This window comes from Cyprinus carpio, chromosome B2, assembly GCF_018340385.1.
Source record: "Cyprinus carpio isolate SPL01 chromosome B2, ASM1834038v1, whole genome shotgun sequence".
Lineage (NCBI taxonomy): Eukaryota > Metazoa > Chordata > Actinopteri > Cypriniformes > Cyprinidae > Cyprinus > Cyprinus carpio.
In genome coordinates, this window is record NC_056598.1 from 24648569 (window position 1) to 24669952 (window position 21384).

A 21384-nucleotide genomic window follows, 5' to 3' on the forward strand; every position below is an offset into this window, starting at 1 on the left:
TATGGAAGTCAAGGGCTAGCAGTAACTGTTTGGTTACCAAAATATCTTTTTCTGTGTTGAGCAGAATAAAAAAAAATTCCTGGTTTGGAACAACATTGTCATTTTTTGGGTGTCCTATCCTTTTAATATCATATAGTGCTTATTCAATAGGTCCCGACAGAATCTGTGGTGTTTTAAGCATCTTCTGTGCTGATTTTGAAGGAAAAACTGCACAATTCTGCATAATTACTTTTGTGCTGTGTGTATGTGTATTCTCAGGTCCCACAGTCCTGGAGGTGTTTAACACCCTGCTGAAGCATCTGCGTATGAGTGTGGATTTTGAGCTGGGCGACGGTTCCCGCAGGAACTCCGCGAGCAGCCTTTCCTCCACCCGCACTAAAGAGAGCGAGGAGAGGATTGTCCAGAACGCCATCATCCAAACCATTGGTGACAGCTTGACGTGCTCACTAAAATCAGACCTTTTGTGAAGTCCAAATAGTGAACCAATTCAATAAAATGGATTTGTGTGTGTGTGTGTGTCTAGGTTTCTTTGGAGGAAATCTTCCTGATTATCAGAGAGCTGAAGTGATGATGTTCATTATGGGAAAAGTTCCTGTTTACGGCACGCCGTGTCACACTCTGGACACCGTCAAGATCGGGTAGGACAGTGTTTGACAGATTCTGCATTTGTCATGGCGGTCGTAGTGTTTAGAGAAAGTTTCTTGAATCCTTGATTATGGCGCTGATTGCACACATTACACTGACACAAACATATTTGCAACATGCAAATGACTTGTAATCAGGGATGTCAAAAGTGCATCTTCAGTGAGTGTAAACAGACAAATCAGACAATTCAATATTGCGGTTACAGATAAAAAAAAATAATAAAATATATTATAATATTAAATTAATGTTTTTTTTATTTGTTTATTTTTTGTTTATTTTTTTTTGATTTGTATTGTATAGCATTACTCTTTACTTATCTTGAATAACTGAAAAATAAAACATAAAGCAATGTTTATATAATTAAGAAATGTTTGTGAAGGCTGTATGCCATAGTTGTAACCTAATTTAATCATTTCAAATAATAATTGTGATTTGTCAAATAATAATAATAAAGATTTGTCAGATTTCATTGTCATTGCAGTTGCTACCAACTTCTGAAATACCTGCTACTATACATTTACTGTTTAGGGTGTATATTATGCAGATAGGGATCCAGCCATTGTTTACGTAAAAATAAAATCAAGAAAAGTCTATTTATACTGAAGATTATAAATTATCTGCTTTTTCTTTCTCAGGCATCAGGGTACTAAGAGAATCCAGGCAATGCTGTTAAGTTCTCTCATTATGGTAAACCTCTTTTCTTTCTTTTCTTTTGTGCGCGTGTAAAGTAGTGATGATGAAGGGAATCTAAAGGTGCTATCACATTTGTCATTGCTCACTGAATTTTTGCCAGTAAAAATCCTTAGTTTCTATAGGAATCTATGCAGTCTGTAATTTCACACGATGGCGAAAGATTTCCTCATGCAAATTTTGCATCAGGTTCAGTCGGTCAAACAAATTTGTCACATTGACTAACAGAAAACTGCTCGGTTAGAAAAAGTGACTTCTGTTTGAGCTTCATGCATCTACGCTATTGACAGCTGACAATTGTCTCACTTTGCCAGAAAAAAATCCGCATGAATTTTGCTAACATGACCGCACCTTAAAGAGATAGTTCACCCAAAAATGAAAATTCTGTCATTAATTACTCACCGTCAACCCATTAGACCTTTGTTCATCTTCAGAACACAAATTAAGATATTTTAGATGAAATCCGAGAGCTTTCTGACCCTCCATAGACAGCAACGCAACTACCACATTCAAGGCCCAGTAAGGTAGTTAGGGAATTGTTAACATAGTTCATGTGACATCAGTGGTTCAATTGTAATTTTATGAAGCTACAAGAATACTTTGCTGCAAGGATGTGCTGCAGCTTGTTTACAAGGAGAGGAAGACGCACACATATGTGGTATTCTCATGAATAGCTGTGGAGACTGACACGGAAGAGAAGAAACTGTTGAAAGTATAATTAGAAGTATTATTTTTGTTTTGTTCGTGCACAAAAAGTATTCTCGTAGCTTCATAACATCATGGTTAAACCACTGATGTCACATGGACAATTTTAAAGATGTCCTCACTACCTTTCTGGGCCTTGAACGTTTCAGTTATGTTGTTGTCTATGCAGGGTCAGAAAGCTCTCAAATTTCATTAAAAATACCTTCATTTGTGTTGCGACAATGAACGAAGGTCTTACGGGTTTAGAACGACATGAGGGTGAGTAATTAATGACAGAATTTTCAGTTTTGGGTGAACTATCCCTTTAAGGCTGGTATCAAGCATTGCTTCAGAGTCATGACTAGTGAATATATATTAGACTTGCATTCTGTCTCTGAGCTTGTTAGTAAAAACCTTTCACTCCCTCCTGAGGGAGTTTCTGAAGGTTCCTAGACAGCAGACTGCACGGATCATAACATCAGACCACAGCTGCCTGTGGTGCTTAGTGTCCTTTTTCTTCTTTTTTTCTGATGTCCAATTTTGTCTTTAGTCTGGTTTATGGCTGGTTTTAGACAGGGCAACATTTCAGGCACCGTTGCCCAGCAACAGGCAGGAAATGGGCCGCAGGTTGAGACATACAATTGTTATTTTGGATGTCAACAGCTCTTGCTCTCCATCTCCCACTGCTGGCCATTTCCATAAGTGCAACTTTGTTGCTAGAGTTACTAGTGTAAATATGTACTGTAATAATGGTGCTGTTCATATCTGATGGATTCTTTCTGTGTGTGTGTAGGTTACATCAGGGTTTAAGTGTAAAACGATGTGTGCTGGCCTGCCCGTGGCATTTCTGGAGCCGTTATGCTCCATCTCTTTGATGGAAGACAGTGAACTTCGGCAGCTCGTCTTGGAGATTCTGCACAACATCATCGATCGCCATGACAACAGAGCCAAACTCAGAGGGATCCGGTATGGATGCACACTTAACACCCTAAAGTGAATGTGCGAAAACTAGGGCTGTCAAAAGTTAATGCATTAACACCTGCAATTAATGAAATTATTTAACATTAATTTTTAATGCTGTAAATTCATTTATTCAATTTGACATATAACTGGTTTCATTATGTTCAGCGTGATTTGTAAAACCTGTTAAAAGCTGAGTGGAGCTGCAGCACAAGTAAAATGATTCCTACAAGCCTTTTTGAGTATTTATCAGTTTTTATGGGTTATTCAATCAAGCACATACGGGATGTTTATATTCTTTTTTTGCAATTTTTTTGTATGATGAAATTCTTTTTGTAAAATGAAAATATTATTTACTCAACCTTATGTTGTTTTAAAAGTCAGTATGTGATCTTTCTTTTATAGACCACAATCTTTTTTTAATTTAAGAAAGTAAATGTGGACGAGGTCAAACTTTAAAAAGTACCATATAAGTATCGTGAATCTAATATGTATTAATATAGTGCAATATATTCTCATAACTCTTAACTTCTACTTGAAAATTATGAGATCAATCAAAATTAAAAGTTTTACTTGATTGACATTTTATTATTGATATACTTTTATATTATTTTTTAATATTTTGCATGAGATATATTTATATATTATATATTTGGATTTTATATATTTAAAATTTTAAGTAATTTTGTTGTGCTTTCTGTATATTCAATTTTTTTGTATTTATTTAAAATTTTAAGTAATTTTTTGTGCAATTTTTTCAATAATTATTTTTATTTTTATTTCAGTTTTAGTAATTGCAGGGCTTTTACTTTAACATATTTTATTTCATTTACTTGCCAAGTTTTTATATTTTATATTCATATATTGTTTTTTAAGCTTTATTCCAGTTAACGAAAACAACGTTTAAAGTTTAATAGTTTATTTAGCAATAATAACATAACACTGGTGCCAGCAGTTTTAGATGAGAGTGTGTTCTGTTGCATCAGAATAAATGCTTACTGAACCATTTCCTTTGTGTTTGTGCACAGGATTATTCCTAATGTAGCTGCTCTGAAGATCAAGAGAGAAAAAATCTCCAAACAGGATGTGGTCTTCATGAAAAAGGTACAAGACTTTACAAACACACACAGACATCACAGCTGCACAGATGTGGAACTGCAGCCCTTAACCTGTTCTCTCTCTCTCTCTCTCTCTCTCTCTCTCTCTCTCTCTCTCTCTCTCTCTCTCTCTCTCTCTCTCTCTCTCTCTCTCTCGCTCTCTCTCTCTCTCTCGCTCCCTCCAGCATGGGCAGCAGCTATACAGACACATCTATCTGGGCTGTAAAGAGGAAGATAACGTGGAGAAGAACTTTGAGCTGCTCTTCACAGCTCTGGCATTGATCACTATTGAACTGGCCAATGAGGAGGTGATGATTGACCTCATCCGCCTGTCCATCGCCCTGCAGGTATGCTCACCTACATTGACAGTCATTCATTTAGCAGACACTTGAATTCGAAGAGACTTAGCAGAAGCAATTTCTCCAAGTTTTCTTATTTATTATGCTAATCTCTGTTTTGATTGGCTGAAGGATATGGTCCTGGCAAATGAGGAGAACATGCCAATGTTTATTCGCTGTGGAATCATGGCGTTGGTCGCTGCATATCTTAACTTCCTGAGTCAGATGATTGCAAATCCCCCTTTCTGCCAACACGTCAGCAAGGTAAATGTGCGCACATGCTTACAGCACACACACATCCTACAAACAACATCCTGTAACTCCTTTTCTTCCTGTTAGGTGATTGAGATGAGAAATCTAGATGCTCCGTATCTTCTGCCTGAACACGTCTTCAGAGAGAAGTGTGTGTGAGTATTTCTGTGAATGTGTTTTTACTAAAGGACTATATCCGTAATCAGCTGATATTAAAAGTTTTTTTTAAATGTATTGATATTATTAATTATGCAGGTGAATTTCCTCTAATTTTTCATTTCAACTCACTTAACATGAATCTTTAAAAACCATAATAAAGCTATTAAATGTAATCTTTAGCTGAACTCAAAATAAATATAAATTTTTTCATGCTGTACATTATAGTGTTGTGATTTCTGAATTAATTTGCAGCCTTTAAAATGATTTCATGTATTTAGTCAAAATAGTATTGAGTTTTAATATCAGCCATAGCTTGAATCTGTTGATTTTATTAATGCATAATAACAATGGCATAACTCATTCCAGGTCTCTTTCCTTGTGTGTATTTGTATGTTTGTGTGTGGATCAGGCTCCCAGACGCTTTAGACCGGGACGATGTTGGTTTGTATTTTCAGACGGCTGATCTGGCTGAAGCTCTGTCTGTACCTGGATATAACGTAGAGAGACTGGCTGTACCATACATACCCCAGGTTACAGGTAAACACTATGTTATCTGATTTAATTCAGTATCCAAGATTACAATACTTAATTCAGTATCCAAGATTACGTCCCCCTCGGTCCGGAGAGGGGGCACTGGGATGTCCTTGGGTGGGCAAAGCTGAAAGTCGTATCCAGCCTGCAGATTTTGGCCAGTGAAGTTAACAGATTTCACAGCAAATCTTGTATGATCATGTATGATGGGTGCAGAATTTTGATTCTATCCAGTCAGAGGAAATGACACGTTTGATATTTTGAGCTGATTTTAGAATACACATAGTTTTCATTTTTCAGGCATATCCTACAACGAAGCACATGTTTCTGCGTGAGATTGTTATGTTTGGAAAAGTCTTGAAAGTCTGGTAGTGCTTGATCCTCAGTTGATGGCCAATTTTTCTCTGTATCCATTTACAAAGTCGGCAAGTGTATGATGCCTAGTGTTTCAAAATCTGTTTCGATTTTTAAAGTTGTGTAGTGTATTCCAGCCAAGAATCTGGTGCTACAATTAATCACCAAGTCCCTCTAAATCTCTAAAATAATACTAATACTAACTCCCCAAAGATCTTTCCTTGTCACATGTGAATTCACCCGCTTAATTCACTGTTGCCTTCTCTCTGTCTGTGTGTGTTTGCTATGTAGTCCTGTACACAGTAGGAAAGATTCTGCACAGATGCAAACAGACATCCAGAGGTACCATCATTGAGTTAGTGAGGTCAGCTGTCCGTGTGTGTGGATAGAAAGTTCAGTCAATAGCAAGAATATGTAGTTAGTTTCTTCTTTACCCAATAGTGTTTTCCATCATTACGTACTGTATGTAGACTTCCTCTCCTCCGTAGAACCTGTGACAGATTTCCTGTAGCTCCTGAATGTGTTGTTGAATGAATTTCAGCATTAAGATGAAACATACAGCAGGTATATTGTGTAATGAGATAAATTAGTCCTGTTTAACTGGTTTGGTGTTTTGTACGCTGCTGTCATCTGGACTGTGTTACTGGTAGGTTAAAGAGAGAACTCACATCAGTTCGAGCTTATAGTTCAGTAGCTTGTGTCTCAGGGAGAGTGCTGATGAAGTATCGTTTGACATTTTATTGGCTTTTTTTTGGACCTGACTTTCTACCAATCGCAGTAGACCTGCTGCACTCGAGAAAACCTTTGAGTAGAGGGTTTATTTTACACATAAATATGGTCACAGATTCCTTTTTCACATTTTCATTGCTGATTAATGTGAAAAAGAACTAAAATGATTTCACAATAGATATTTATTATTAATATTACATGAATGAATTGGTGAGATTTTAATTCATATTAATTGCACAATTGTAATTTTTAAATATATTAAATATAATTTATTAATTATAATAAAAAATCATACTTGTACTATATATATATATATATATATATATATATATATATATATATATATATATATATATATATATATATATATATATATATATATATATTAGTTATTATTAGTAAATTTTTAATAGGAAATCATGAAAGGGATGTTTTGATGGAATGTGAGTGTATATAGTTTTCTGAGATGAGTTGTTTATAGAGTTGGTTTACTTCTGATGTGTCATCAGCACTCTTGCCCTGAAACAATCACTTTTACATATGAATTTTTCTTTTGAAACTTATTTTGCTATGATTGCTGCCTGTGTTTGTGTGATTTGCATTTCCTTCTGTTTAATAATGTTTTCATGCTGCTTTGCCTGAACATTACATTCATTAAACATGAGCAGTCAGCGAGATTACACTGGCTGGCTTTGGAATATTCACCTCGCCTTCATGAATAAGAGGCGAATTAAACCCATATATCACAGATGCGAATATGCGGGTTTACTTTAGCACAAATCCAGGTCGAATCCATGCATGATCAGAAATATTTCAGTCCTTAAAGCTTGGATCATTTATATCTTTGACTTTCGACCCACAGAGGAAGACCGGCTGCCCCGTAGGAAGAGTTTTGTCGATACTATTTCTCTCCAAGTTGACATCCTTTCCAACAGCTTGCCCGATCAGGTACACTGGACATAATTAAATCATGCTCGAGTTGTTCATCATTAAGAGTTAGACTAAAGAACATATTTATGTGTTTATCCTGTAGTCCCAGCTTCCAGAGGAGATCACGTTTGAGACCCTGAAGAAGGCCATCGGTACTTGCGGATTAGTGTCTACTCAGTGTTAGTGTGTGTTTGTACTCTATGTGTGTTAGCGTCTGATGTCGCTCCATCTCTCTCAGATACCACTGGTCTGGAGGAACAGGAAAGGGAACGGAGACGGCAGGTGATGGAGAAGTTCCAAAAAGCTCCGTTTGAGGAGATTGCCGCCCACTGCGAGTCCAAGGTACAGCTTGTGTGTTCTGCCAATCAGCTTGTTTGCATTTAAAACAATTGGAAAAAATGGGGAATGTTCCAATATGATTTTTTTTATATTTTTAGCCCACTAAGCCATATATTGTGCATATATGCACTAATGTTCAAAAGTTTGTGGACATTTTTTGTTGTTGTTTAAGAAAATTAATGCTTTTATTCAACAAGGACTCATTATATGAATGAAAAAGTTAAGACATTGATAATAGGACAAATAAATTATGTTCTTTTAACCTTTATATTCAGTCTCCTAGAAAAAATGTATCAAGCAGCAAAACCATTTTTAACATTTATAAAAAGGAATGTTTCTTGAGCAGAAAATCAGCATATTAGAATCATTTCTGAAGAATCGTGTGACACTGAAGACTAAATGTAATGATGCTGAAAAATCAGCTTTGCTCTCACAGGAATGAATTAAAATTAAATTAAAATCGAAATCCTTTATTTTTAATTATTTAATATTTCACAATATTATCATTTTACTGTATTTATGACTACATAAATGCAACCTTTCAAAACCAGTGATGAAAAAGTTTTGAATTGGCCAATATATAATAATATTAGATATAAGTAAATTTAAATGTATTTATATAGTTAGTTTTTGAAAGAGTTTTTACTCTATTTATTGAGTAAACCATTTCCTGTCAAGGTGTAAAAAATATGGAGGTTTGCTTAAACCATTTCTGACTTTTCCTAATTAAAAAAAACTCTTTTTAAGTATATGACCTTAAACATCATTGGCTTATTAAGTATAATTTGTGTAAGCTTGTGTTGTGGGAATTAGACGCAGCATTTGAACTTCCTGTGTGTGTTTTCAGGCCAACATGCTACACGATCGCTTGGCTCAGATATTTGAACTCACCATTCGGTAACTTGACATTCCAGAAAGTATTATAATGTTTGTCATCTAATATTTCAGCGTGAACTGATATCTGATTGCTTGTATTGTTTTGTTTCTGATCAGCCCTCCCCCGAGCCCATCGGGCACTGTGACGGTGACATCAGGCCACGCCCAGTACCAGTCTGTGCCAGTCTATGAAATGAAGTTCCCTGACCTCTGCGTCTACTGAACCACGATCTTTCACCTTAACTCTATCACACAAACTCAACCTTGACATGTGACCACTGACCTTTATCACACTTTATGTTTGGTCCTGTGACCTTTAACTCACCTGAGCCACTCATCTTCATTAGGCACCTTTCACTATAAACATCACATGCATTCATGTCAAGCAGAGAGAAGGGGTGCGAACTGGACAGGTGCTTCTTGCCTCCATTCTGCACCAATCAGACGCAGACTTTACAACCAGCTGTCCAACCATACACCAGCTCTGTAGAATCATGTGAATCTTATGTGTGTGGTTTTCAGTTTGATTCTTGCACTACAAGGCAGCTCTAGGAATCAAACTGAGTCTTTTAAAACAATTGATTCTTTAGCTTCTTAATGTAATGATTCATAGGAGTCATTTAGAAAATGGCTCACTCTGGCTCTATTAAGGGAACTTAATTGCTAGCATTAGCTTAAGTGCTAGTTTATTTTCATTAACTCATTTCTAAACCATCATCAGCAGAGAGATTTGAACATACAATAGATTTCTGCTCACTTGAATCTCTCCTATATAAATGATTATAGTGTATAGTATAGGCTATTTTTGACATATATATATATATATATAGTTTTAGATGAAATTGTTGCTGATAGTTGCAGAGTGTTATTTGTGTTCTGTTTGCATGGCTTAGCCAATGTTTCACTGCAAACGTTTGTGAGTTTAGGCCTTTATTAATCTACAATTAGCCTTTAACTTCGATGTTGTGGATGTCAATGGGGCTTTTGTTCACCCAGAGTTCTTAGTGATCACTATGCTCTCCATTTTGCCTTCACTGTATAGAGAAACCAAAACATTTGCTTTTCATCACCAAAGAGCTCCGCCCATGCCCTTTCTTTATGGCCACACACGGCCGCCAATCAAATCTTGAGCCAATCAGAAACTGAATTCTCTTTGAGGGTGGGAACACCGCAGTGTTTTTGAACTAAAACTTCAGAACAGTTTCTAGAAAACTGGGATCTGCATTCATCAACCAGCTGTTTTTACATCGAGCCACATGGGCGTTAAAATGCTTTTTTTTTTGCTTTTCAGGTGACTTTTTTTCATCTACCTTGGACAAAAAATGTGTCATGCTGAATTCTTACAATTTATTTGTGACTGTTAGATGCTGAAATCCTCTGCTGGAAATGTTTCACATCATCTGTGCTTCCTGTGGTGAGAGCTGTGATCAATTTCAGTTGCGTTTAGCTGGTAGAAACGTGTCTATGCACAACCATTTAGGACATTTGGGTTGTTTCTTAGGTGCTTTTCATGGATTCTGGGGGTTTGTTGTCATATGATTGGCTTGTCTTTGTTTTTTGAATGTATTTTTGTGGATGGAAAGGCAAGTGAATGGACAGGTGTTTATTCTGCAGACTTATGGATGCAAAGCTGTTGCCATTTTTTGGGCCTGTGAAATCAATGGTGTGACTTTGTGACTAGAGACTTGCACTGCATTGTGGGATTTGTATGCACAGAAAGTAAAGAATGTCTTGAATTATTTAAAGGTTAAACTTCAGAACAGTGGCTTGTTCTAAATTCGCAATAGGATTGATTATATGTCTCCTATAATTTCCATAATATCCGAGTTGATGACTGCAAGGTGGAAGATTTTCTGATCTGTCCAGTCTGTTAAAAGACATCTGAAGTGTTAATGGAAGGATTTCAGGGACAAAATGTTGGTGGACAGGAAATAGTCAGTAGCTGACCTTTGGCCGTTGTGTTTTTATCTCAGTAACTTGCTGCATTTCAATAGATGTTGCTTTGCGACAATATGCGTAAAATGCTGTGATGAAATCAGGCACATTACTTCTGTAGAAATATAAGATCATAAATAATTTCTAGAATAATGCAATATATTTTTGGTGTTATATGAAATAGGAATCATCTGTAATGCACCTTTAGAGATGTGTGTGTGTGTGTGTGTGTGTGTGTGTGTGTGTGTGTGTGTGTGTGTGTGTGTGTGTGTGTGTGTGTGTGTGTGTCAAAGGGATACAATAAGTCTATTTTTTGCATGCTGTTTTTGTTTTACATCAGTGAAGGGAAATCTTAAGGGTCTTGCTGTAACTGCATATAAATTAATTTTTAGTGTAATTCACAAAATATGTTTTATTTTCATCCTCAGTGGAACTTTACTGTACTTTAGTAATTATCACATGGTTTGTCTGAAACTGACCTTTAGTTGTGTTTTATCGACAATGATTTTCATTTTTATTTTTTCTGTTTGAATGGGAGAGAGGTAAAGAATGAGATGCGTTAGGTTTCAGGTTGATGGTGATGTGTCGATATGGAACAGAAATGGTTTTGTAGTCTTTTGTGTGAAGAAGGTGTATGTCTACATGCATCATGCTAGATTTCAAATGTGTAATGGTACGAACCACTGCAGTGTTGCTACAATACATGATTATAAAAGTTCCCATGAAATCTGTAGGTGTTCATTAGCCATATTCAGGATCGCTGTCTTGACAGTGTCTGCCACATTAATGTGCAATGAGATTTTATGTACGAGATCTTAAAGTCTTAATAAAGATTTTGTATTTAAATACGTACTGTTTCTGTTATCTTTTATGAATTCTCATCAAAGAAGGCCACTTATTTTTTTATTTTATTAAAATCAGTTTAAATTCAAAACATCGAAAACTACTATGATGTATACTCACAATTGTACCTAAATGCACTTTTAAATAATATTTAAATGTATAATTTATTTCACATTACAGTTCTGAAAATTATATTTTTTGCATTACATTACAGAGGGCTACTGGGAATTGGGCGAAAATTCATAGAATGTTTCTACAAATAGGCTTCTTTTTCACTTTATGCAATTATTTCATTTATTTTTATTTACCTTTTTTGTGAAACATGATTGACATTTCTTGATATTTTTCATGAGATTCACATAGACATTTTTTGTTTGTTTTTGGCCTTGTCATTTGTGATTAATTAAAATAAGCTAAACTAAAATAAAATGTAAATATTAGATGAAAAAATTAGAAACTACGTTTTGAAAAAAATCTAAAATAAGTTTAAGCTGAAGTATAAAAATTATTAAATGATTTTTTTACATAATAAATGCCTTTATTTTTAATTACACAGACATCAGTTAAAAGTGGATAAAAAAAAAAATACTGAGAAATATAAAAATTCAACTGCTGGCATTTATGATCCAGCATACAAACAGTCTTTTAATAGGTCAAGCACCAGCAGAGGAGGAGCAGCAGATCTTGGGTGATCTTTTGTGGCCTCAGGACTCTAGTGAGCTCAGACTGAGCTTAACTTTTCATTAAATGTGCATGACATCCTTTCTGACTGATTCTTCTTTTGAGAGCTCCCTGAAAATATGAAAATTATAGAACTACTTCTCCAATTCTTCTTCTTTTTCCTCCTCCTCTTTTTCTTGTTCTTCTTCTTTTTCCTCCTCCTCTTCTTCTTCTTCTTCTTCTTCTTCTTCTTCTTCTTCTTTTCCTGGCTCCTCCTCTTCCTCCTCCTCCAGTTCTGGTTTGCTGTGTGTGGGGTTTTTGTTGAGTGCAGGTGTGTGTGGCTGTTTGTTTGATTGGTTCTGTGAGTTCATTTGAGGCCGAGCTGGGGTCATTTCATTGCTCTCTTCACTGGAGTCCTGACTGGTTGATTGTGCTAAAGAATGAGGCTTCCGATGGCACGGTGGGTGGGGCCCAGAACACGAGGAGGTGACTGAGTGGTTGTAGTGTGAAGCCGCCATGCACTCGGCAGTCGAACGATCGCAGACGCACTGCAGTCGATCACACACACTCACACCTGAACCTGACACATACACAACACAGTCATTAACAAAAAAAACTGACCTCCAAAGAAAATGTTAGTAATTGTACTATTTTTGAAGTCGTTTTGGCATGCATTATGTGTGTGTGATGCCATACATCGAGGCTTTCCATTGTGGCAGCTGATGTGAGCGTTGAGTTTTCTGTTTTTCCTGCAGCCCAGAACAACGAGCTGCTCCAAACAGCACTGCTGCAGAAAACAGCACCTGACACAGAGACACATCAAGGACAGACTCAGGACACAACAGAGCTTTACTCAATTGAATTGTCTGTGTGTACATCTATATTATATATACACTGCCACTCAATAGCTTGGACACCCTTAACTTATTTTGTGTTTCTTATGATCTTATTAAAGCTCTTGATTGCTTAAATGCTTAAAAAAAAAAAGATTGATTTCTGTATAACACATACATAGTAGATTTTAGTTTTTATACTATATATAGAGAGATACAAAAGTTTGGGGTCAGTGAAATTTTTTTGGGTTTTTGAAAGTCTCTTCTGCTCACCAAGGCTGCATTTATTTGATCAATTATTGTAAAACAATATACAGTAAAACAGTAATATTGTGAAATATTATTACAATTTAAAAATTGTAATTATAACAAATATTAAAAAATGTAATTTATTTATGTGTTGTTTAATCTTGTTTTTGAAAATCTTTATTTTAGTCTTCATTGTTATTTGGTGTTTCGTAAATCATTCTTATATGCTGATTTGGTGCTCAAGAAACATGTTAAAACAGCTGTGCTGCTCAGTAAATTTTTTTTCCTAACTTAAATTGAAACATTTTTTTCCAGTGAAGATGTGTGTGTTTGTGTGTTCTGACCGGTCCAACTGGTCCACTGGGTTTCCTGTCCCCTGCTGTCCACAGTAGCAGCCGTAGTGTTGATACTCATGAGGACATCGTCCGGTCAGACAGTACAGCATTTCTCCCAGTGCAGACATGTCCCTCAACACCTCACCAGATGCACTGTACTGGAGGAAAGAAGTGCTGCACTCTACAAACACACACACACACACACACACACACACACACACACACACACACACACACACACGCAGATTAATGCAAAAACACTTCTTTGATTTTGCCATCTTGTCAATTCTCTCTCATCATTTCTGTGTCTGTTTGTTACTTATCCAGTATAAGTATGTTTACATGCATAATAGTTTGATTTAAGCTGTACTAAAGCATTAATTTGAGTTTTCAAATTGCCATGTAAACGGTTTAGTCTGACTGAAAATATACCAGGCAGTTTTATGCAGTCAGACTTACAGACCTTCTGTAGGCTTTAAAAGATTTTAGGCTTTTTTGCCTTCATAAGTTTTTTTAGACTAGTGGAAAGATGTACAGTATGTATGTAGCTGTATGTTTTGTCCATTTTCTCTCTATATTTGTCACCTTCAGAGTCGTCTTGCTGCTGCTGCTGCAGATCTGACAGTCCAGCAGCCTCCAAGAAAGACCAGGCAAAGAGCGGTGCCGCCCTTCTCCGTCTCCGGTGAGACTCTGGGAAACACACACAAATACACACACTAATTTCTCTGGAGTACAGACAGATGTGCAGGAGTGTTTGGAGAATAGCTTAACCTAATTTATCCAAGCAGGACAAGTTTTTGGATGAACATCCTGCTACAACATTACCACACCAATCAACCGATTGGATTTTAGGAACAGGGTTATCATCTACCAATCATTTTGCTCTGATTTCACAAACAAGTTTGGACTCTTTTCACAGTTCTGGGGTTCTCGAAGTGAAAGCAGTCATAATTGGGTAAACTTCTATAGTAGTGAACAGAAACTACTGTACAACAAATATTATTTTCAAGCCACCCGTTTGCCCCAATAGCAAGAGAAAAAATCCAAAATAGTGTTTCAATGACAAAAGAAGAGAGAATGTCAAATTTGCCATCACTCCCTCATCCATTGTATTGGAAACAGCGTTAACCAGTTTTCTGTAATTTAATGCTAAGGTAATAAAACAAATGCACAGTGTTATAAATCAAAAATATGAAAAATATTGCTAGGTTAACTGTGAAAATGCATCATCATATCCCTATATCAACCTAACTGACCATTTTCACAGACTGTTGAATCAGGAACACGTCCTGCTTGGTTAAATCATATTACCGATTTTCTCGGATTCCTGTGAGCTGTCAGATGGCTCATTCTCTTCCTCTTTCTCCTGGTTCTCCTCGTCTTTCTCCTGCTCCTCTTCCTCAGCGGACTCCTGCTGAGCTGTAGTGGTCAATGACGGTGCACGATCCAGGGCAGGAGGTTTCTGGGGACGAGGGGCAGTTTCAACAGCAGCGAGGCCTGATGTTGTGGGTCTGTGAGGAGCCATAGATGTGGTCTTGTGGTTCTTAGTTGGTTTTGCAGCTGTGTGAGCTGTCAGTCTTGGTGAGACGCTGTGAGGTTTAGGGAACAGCGCTGGAATGATCCACGTGGATGGACTGACCTCTCTGACCCCGGATGGGATCACAGTAGTTTGGGTTTTCACCGATTCATCTTCTTCTTTATCACTTGGTAGATCTTCCTTACTATTATTCTTGTGCCTTTCATCCTCTTCAGATAGAGATGGCTTTGTGTTGGCTTGTGTTTGAGTTGTCGGTTTGGTTGTGCTAGAGTCGCCTATTAAATCACTCTCTCTGTCAGTCTCTTTATCTTCCTCACTCTTCTTCTCCAATATCTCTTTTTCCTCACTTTCTTTCATTAATGTGCGTTGCATCAAAGTGGTTGCAGCTACTGTGGTTTTATTGGTAGCTGTTGACAGGGTTGTTCTGTGATGTGAGTATTGACTGGTTGTTATTTTAGTGGGTCTGGTCATCAGAACTATATAAGGGCTTTGACTGGCTTTTGTTGAATGTCCTTCTGTTTCTATGTCACTCTCTGTCATTTCCTGTTCCTCTTCTGTCTCCTCTTGTGACTCATCACTCTTTTCCTCTGTTGTGATGTGTAAAGGTGGGCTGACATACGGTTTGGCGACGTCACTTAGGTCATTAGTTGTAGTATGTGTACCGGATGTGTGTGTAGTATGTGCTGGTGTGTGTGTGACAGGTTTTGAAGAGTTGCTTGCAGGTGACTGAAGTGCGTCTTCATCACTCTCCTCGTCCTCCTCCTCAGATGATTGTGTGTGAGTTGTTGGTGTTGTGTGGGGTGTATAGTGAGGAGTGTGTGTGTTTGGATGCGTGTTTGTGTATGTATATGGTGATTCTGTGACAGTCTGTGATTCTGTTGTTGCAGTTAGTGCTATGTTAATAGTCAGCTCACCTGTCATAAAACCAAAATATAACAGTCAGAAAACATGCTGAATGTTATAATGAAGTCATTTGCAAATTAAATTTCAGTATAAGAAATGCTCACTGTTTGTGCTCCACTCCATTGCATTGTGGGTTGTAGGGATTTCTTCTTCCTGTTTGTCTCTGCCCGGCTCTTCTGTCATCAGCACAGCAGTAGCTAAAATAAAAAAGTGGATTTCAAGATGAAATATTTATTTATATATTATAATTATTGTATAATTTAGTCCTTATTGATTTTCATTATATACACAAAAACAGTTGAAACATCCTTCAAAATATCTTCTTTTGTGCTGTTCAGAACTGTATTGTTTTTATTAACTAAAACTACAACTAAAAGTATTAGTTTTTTTTTTTTTTTTTAAATAAAGTTGAAATAAAACATTTAAAAAATTAAACTTAAAAATGTACACATAAATTAGAAATGTTGCCTTGGCAACTAACAGAAATAAAATAAAAGTTAAAGTTGAAGTATTGATATAACTAAAATTAAAACTGAAATAACTATAAATTAAAGCTGAATAACTATAATAATTAAAACGATAATAAATTGAAATTAAAATGAAAAGTTAAAATATAAAAATATAATACACAATAAAAAAAAATATAAATATTAAACAATACTATAATAGTATAGAAATAATGCTAAAATAACACTGGTGCAGACAATAGAATGTCATACACTCTTGGAAGCAAATGAAGGTGCGAAAATGATGCCAGAATTTTCATTTTTGGGTGAACTACCTCTTTTAATGTGTTTAAACACATTGAATTCGTTTTAAATAATTATTGTACAAAATGAGTTTTGCTTCTGATACTTAGCGTTCTTATTGGGCAATTTATGCCACTGATTCTTGATTTAGGCTTTTCTTGATTCTTGATCTTTAGTCACTACATATAGACTTTCTTTCTTTATTTTAAATTGCTTAATTAAGAATTAGAAAAAGCCAGCATCTACAAAAAGGAAAGTAACAGAAATGCTAAGAGCCTTACTTGAACTCAAGCTGTGGGGTTTAAAGACTTGTCATCATTTAGAATAATTTGATCACATTTGATCAAGTGGGTTTTTTTGAACAGTGAGCAGTGAGTGTACTGGAATTTCAAAGAAGTCCTTGATGTACTGTACAAGTTTAGATAAACTTGTTTGTGACTAGCTAAAAGCTCAAAATGCATAAATCAACACAGTGCATCTGAGGCTGTAACTCAGGATGTAAAAAACGGGACACTCTTACCATCCTCATATTCCACTGCCTCCTCTTCTTCTCTCTCAACTATACTTCCTCTCTCTGAGTTTCTGTCCATTTCTCTTTCCTCTGGTTCATTCTCCTCTTCCTCTGGACCTGAAGATGAGGTTCAGCTTAGATCAGTGAAGTCTTTAGGTGGCTGAGGATTACTGGAGTTCTCAGAACTAGCGATGTGAGGGGAAAATCACCCTCTGGGCTACAGAAAAGAGTCTAAATATAAGTTCAGTGAAGCGCTTTACCTGACTGAAATATCCCAGGGTACTTTGTGCTCTGAATATTGCTGCTCTGAGAGCCGTTAACCAGCACCAACTCATTGGTGAAGTTAGTCACAGTCTCATTCAGTGTGCCATTAACTCCTGAAGATAAAGAGTAAAAGAGGGAGGAATTTTTATGATATTTAAAAATATCCGTAAGGACAGAGTGTATCTTGTTCACTAATAATTGCGAAAGGTTTCTCACAGAAACTGTTCTTATGCAAAATTCCAGCTGGATTTTCTTGTGTATGCATGTGATCTTAAATATTGTAATATTTCTCCACTGATTATTTGATTTAAATATAGTAAAAACATAATATTGTAAAATATTATTACAATTTAAAAGAACTGTTTTCTATTTGATTATATTTTAAAAATGCAACTAATTTCCTATGATGGCAAAGTTGAATTTTCAGCATCCTTTACTCCAGTCTTTAGTGTCACATGATTCTTCAGAAATCAGTCTAATAAGCTGATTTGGTGATCAAGAAACATTTCTTATTATTATCAAGATGTGCTTCTTCATATTTTTGTGGAAACCATGATTTACAAGATTCTTCAATGAATAGCAAGTTCAAAAGAACAACATTTATTTGAGTTACAAATATCTCATAATATATAAATGTTATAAATGTCTTTACTGTCACTTTTGATCAATTTAACTCTCCACTGATAATTTCCTATATAAAAAAATATTTAAAATTTACAAAAGTTTTAGTTTTTTTATATAGCTATTTATAAATGTAATTTTATAAATATTAAAATATATATTATATGTATTTATGTTTATTGGTACATTTGTTTATATTAAATGATTCCATTTTTTTGTGCATTACCATAGAACATGATCTCCATGTCGATGTCTGATAGAGAAAGCTCCACGCTGTCTGAGACACAAATCACACTGTTAGATGATCAGCGTTAAGTAAATCTCTCTCCCATTTTCTTATGTTTGGATCATCTGTTATTTCCCTTAAAAATGTTTTTAAATGGCTGTGGCCGACAAGTAGGCAAGTCCCTGCATTAATACTAGAAAGTCAAGACATTTATATAGTATACTGTATAAAGCACATTTTAAAAGCAACAAAGTGCTTTCCAGCTATTACAGATATACAGGCAACAATGAAGAGAACAAATTAAAAAAGAATAAAACAATGAACTAATGGGTCTAAACAGCCTCACCTGTTCCATTGACCATATCACTAGTATAGGTATCATTATCAGGTAGATCCGTCACAAAGGGAGAGTCTGAAGGGAACATAAAATAGAGATGAAAACTATAATGTAATATATTTTTCTGAACACACCTGCTATTACTGTACCTGTCTGTGCTGTGATTGGTTGGTTACCTCCAACCTGTTTTGTGAGGATGGTTGGAGCTGATGCAGTCTATAACCATCTGATCACAATGACAGAATCCTTCCTCACAGAAATCCAACATATCTGCAAATGATGGATACAGAATTAAGGTCAACCAACTGTTTTCTCCACTTAATAGAACCAGGGTGATTTTAAACCCACAAAATTATGTTATCACTGCAGCGCTCTATAAGCATATAATACAAATATTTTGTATCCCTTAGTTGGAAATAACTTCCTGTAAGGCTCTTTGAAAAGCGAAAATCTGCCATGAAAATGGTTTGTAAATATGTGTACCACAGCTGGAGTTGTAGCTGCAGGTGTAGTTGCTGTATGTTGGTATCCTCCGACTGCAGTTTCTCTCCTTTAGCTCTTGAGAACATCTCCAGTGGGTAAAACAACACCTACAACACAATCACATTCATTTTCATTTATTTGTGTATTTTTATTTATAGGTCTACAGCTTCACAGAAAAAAGGACGGCAAAAAAAAAAGAAAGAAAGGAAATGAAAACATTATGGTCCTCTGATATCACCATAGATTTTTCTTGCACATGTGGGTATATGTGTGCCTTCATATCAAATTATATTTATGTGTGCATTTATATTTATATATGCACTTTAATATAAACTACGTGTTTGTTTGTTTTTTTACACACTTCACTGCTCTGCCTGTTTTTGTTTTTAATATCCTTTCAACAACTGCATAGAGAAGCAGCTAAACAGACAGAAAGAGGGATGAGAGCAAGTGATGCGTGTGTGTGTGTGCACGCGCGCGGACTCCACTGTGAAGTTAATAAATCCATTTAAAATCTTTCTACCCCCTCCTGAGTCTAATTTCATCCGCTTCCCATCTCTCACCGGTCGAGTGTGTCGGCGGGCTGTACGTGTTTGCGCGCGGTGTCCCGTGTGTTTGCGTTGCTGCAGTAATGTCCGTGATTGTCGATGTCCGCGGGACAGAGTCCGGTCTCACACCGCAGACTGACCGCGAATTCCAGCACCGACCGCAGGTCATCAAACACAGCGTACAGCCAGGTGAACCGCACACCCAGACAACCTGTACGTCAAACACACACAAACATACATCACTTTTAACGATTAATATGTGGTTTAATTATATATTATGGAAATCATATACATAAAGTGTCCGTAATAATTTCTCCTGGGCATTTGTTTGATTGTTAAAGGAACTCACCAATCAGAAGCTCATCAGAACTGAGGTCACTTGCTTCTGGGCAGAAAACAGCAGTGCCATGAACTGCACAGAGAAAAGTTTGTCGTAAATGAATGTGTTTGATATAGATAATTCATAAGTTTCACCACATGATTCCAATAAACTGAATAAGCATAATGCAGTGTACTGTTATGTGAACAGAAATATAAAAATCTTTCCCCCAAAATGGTAGAAAATCTTAAGTAAATTAGACTGTCTATCACATAATGCATAGGCCTGTTTTTGATGGCCAATAAAAACTTTTCTTATTCACACTATTTTTATTTTATTTATTTATTTTTTGTTATTACTTTATCTCAAGTTACTTAATACAATCCAATGCTTTGGAAGTGAGGGCCCTCTACACTGTTCAGTATATTTATATAATCAGTTTCACAACAAATTAAGCAAATTAATTTTTGATTTGAAAAATCTGACAAATGTATATATTTAGCTTAATTTGTTGTGAAACTGATTATATATATATATATATATATATATATATATATATATATATATATATATATATATATATATATATATGTATAATCAGTTTCACAACAAATTAAGCTAAATACATTTTTAGTCAAGCAAGAAACCTAAAAAAATAACCTCTCCAAATATTGCAAAATAAAATAATAATAATAATAAAAAAAAAATGCAAAATTCAAATATTGTTTTATTTTTTATTTATATTATGTTGTTTTATTTTATTAAAACATACTTTTATAGTGTGCAGCGAGATAAAGGTTAATGTACTGCAAGTTTTGTTTTGTTTTCTGTTAAAAAAAAGTGCATTCTGAACAAAACAAATTGTAGAATTTGATAGTAAGTATAGTTGAAGATACAATCTCATGTTAAAAATGTCAAAGTATTTTTATCACTGAATATTGACTGTTAAGATAACTGGAAAATAAAAACAGTTTATTGTGAAATATTCTTACATTTCTTTCTTAATATACAGTATGTTAACATGTAATTTATTCCTGTGATGGTAAAGCTGAATATTCAGCAGCCATTACTCCAGTCTTCAGTGTCACATGAGCCTTCAATCATTCTTATATGCTGATAAAAAAAGTGTAAGAACTAAAAATAATTATCATGTAAATTTCAGTTTTAAGGTGATGAACTCACTTTCACCTGCACCTTTGCTCGTGACAGAAGAGTGTTTGCATATTCTCACCTTTCTGCAGGGTGAAGAGGAGAAAAAGATACAGCGGCCTCATCTTTATCTGCTACTAAACAATCAGTTGTACCATCCAATATTCCTAAGTTCAGTCCACCACAGTGAAGAGGCCAAACCAAGAGCTTCAGCAATTGGAAACACACACATCCAAACTCAGTGCTTCGCAATCTCCTTCTAATGCAGGTGTGTGTGAGAGATGAGAAAATAACCCCA

At 35.7% G+C, this 21384-nt stretch overlaps 2 protein-coding genes across 5 annotated transcripts in view; one reads left to right on the plus strand and one right to left on the minus strand.

The window, feature by feature from the left end:
• LOC109081923 (EFR3 homolog A (S. cerevisiae)) overlaps positions 1-11367 on the plus strand; it is a 36821-nt gene extending 25454 nt beyond the window's left edge. For 3 of the 4 annotated variants that reach the window (XM_042718796.1, XM_042718794.1, XM_042718797.1), the window contains 14 exons: positions 259-426; positions 524-638; positions 1281-1332; positions 2813-2985; positions 4008-4083; positions 4262-4423; positions 4547-4678; positions 4754-4821; positions 5235-5362; positions 7302-7387; positions 7473-7521; positions 7608-7711; positions 8556-8605; positions 8702-11367. In XM_042718796.1, the coding sequence (XP_042574730.1) occupies positions 259-426; positions 524-638; positions 1281-1332; positions 2813-2985; positions 4008-4083; positions 4262-4423; positions 4547-4678; positions 4754-4821; positions 5235-5362; positions 7302-7387; positions 7473-7521; positions 7608-7711; positions 8556-8605; positions 8702-8807 (1469 nt within the window). In that variant the 3' untranslated portion in view covers positions 8808-11367. The remainder of the gene's footprint in view (positions 1-258; positions 427-523; positions 639-1280; positions 1333-2812; positions 2986-4007; positions 4084-4261; positions 4424-4546; positions 4679-4753; positions 4822-5234; positions 5363-7301; positions 7388-7472; positions 7522-7607; positions 7712-8555; positions 8606-8701) is intronic. The other variant, XM_042718795.1, reaches the window with a different exon arrangement.
• Positions 11368-11871: 504 nt separating this feature from the next.
• Positions 11872-21373, minus strand: LOC109099138 (glutamic acid-rich protein-like). Its single transcript, XM_042718798.1, is given in 16 exon segments — positions 11872-12602; positions 12719-12825; positions 13449-13620; positions 14025-14129; positions 14751-15890; positions 15984-16076; positions 17149-17256; positions 17400-17516; positions 18251-18301; positions 18597-18662; positions 18737-18780; positions 18782-18857; positions 19071-19177; positions 19634-19829; positions 19968-20030; positions 21169-21373. Coding segments are annotated over 16 exon segments (2913 nt in total). The 5' UTR covers positions 21212-21373; the 3' UTR covers positions 11872-12177.
• Positions 21374-21384: the final 11 nt, after the last annotated feature.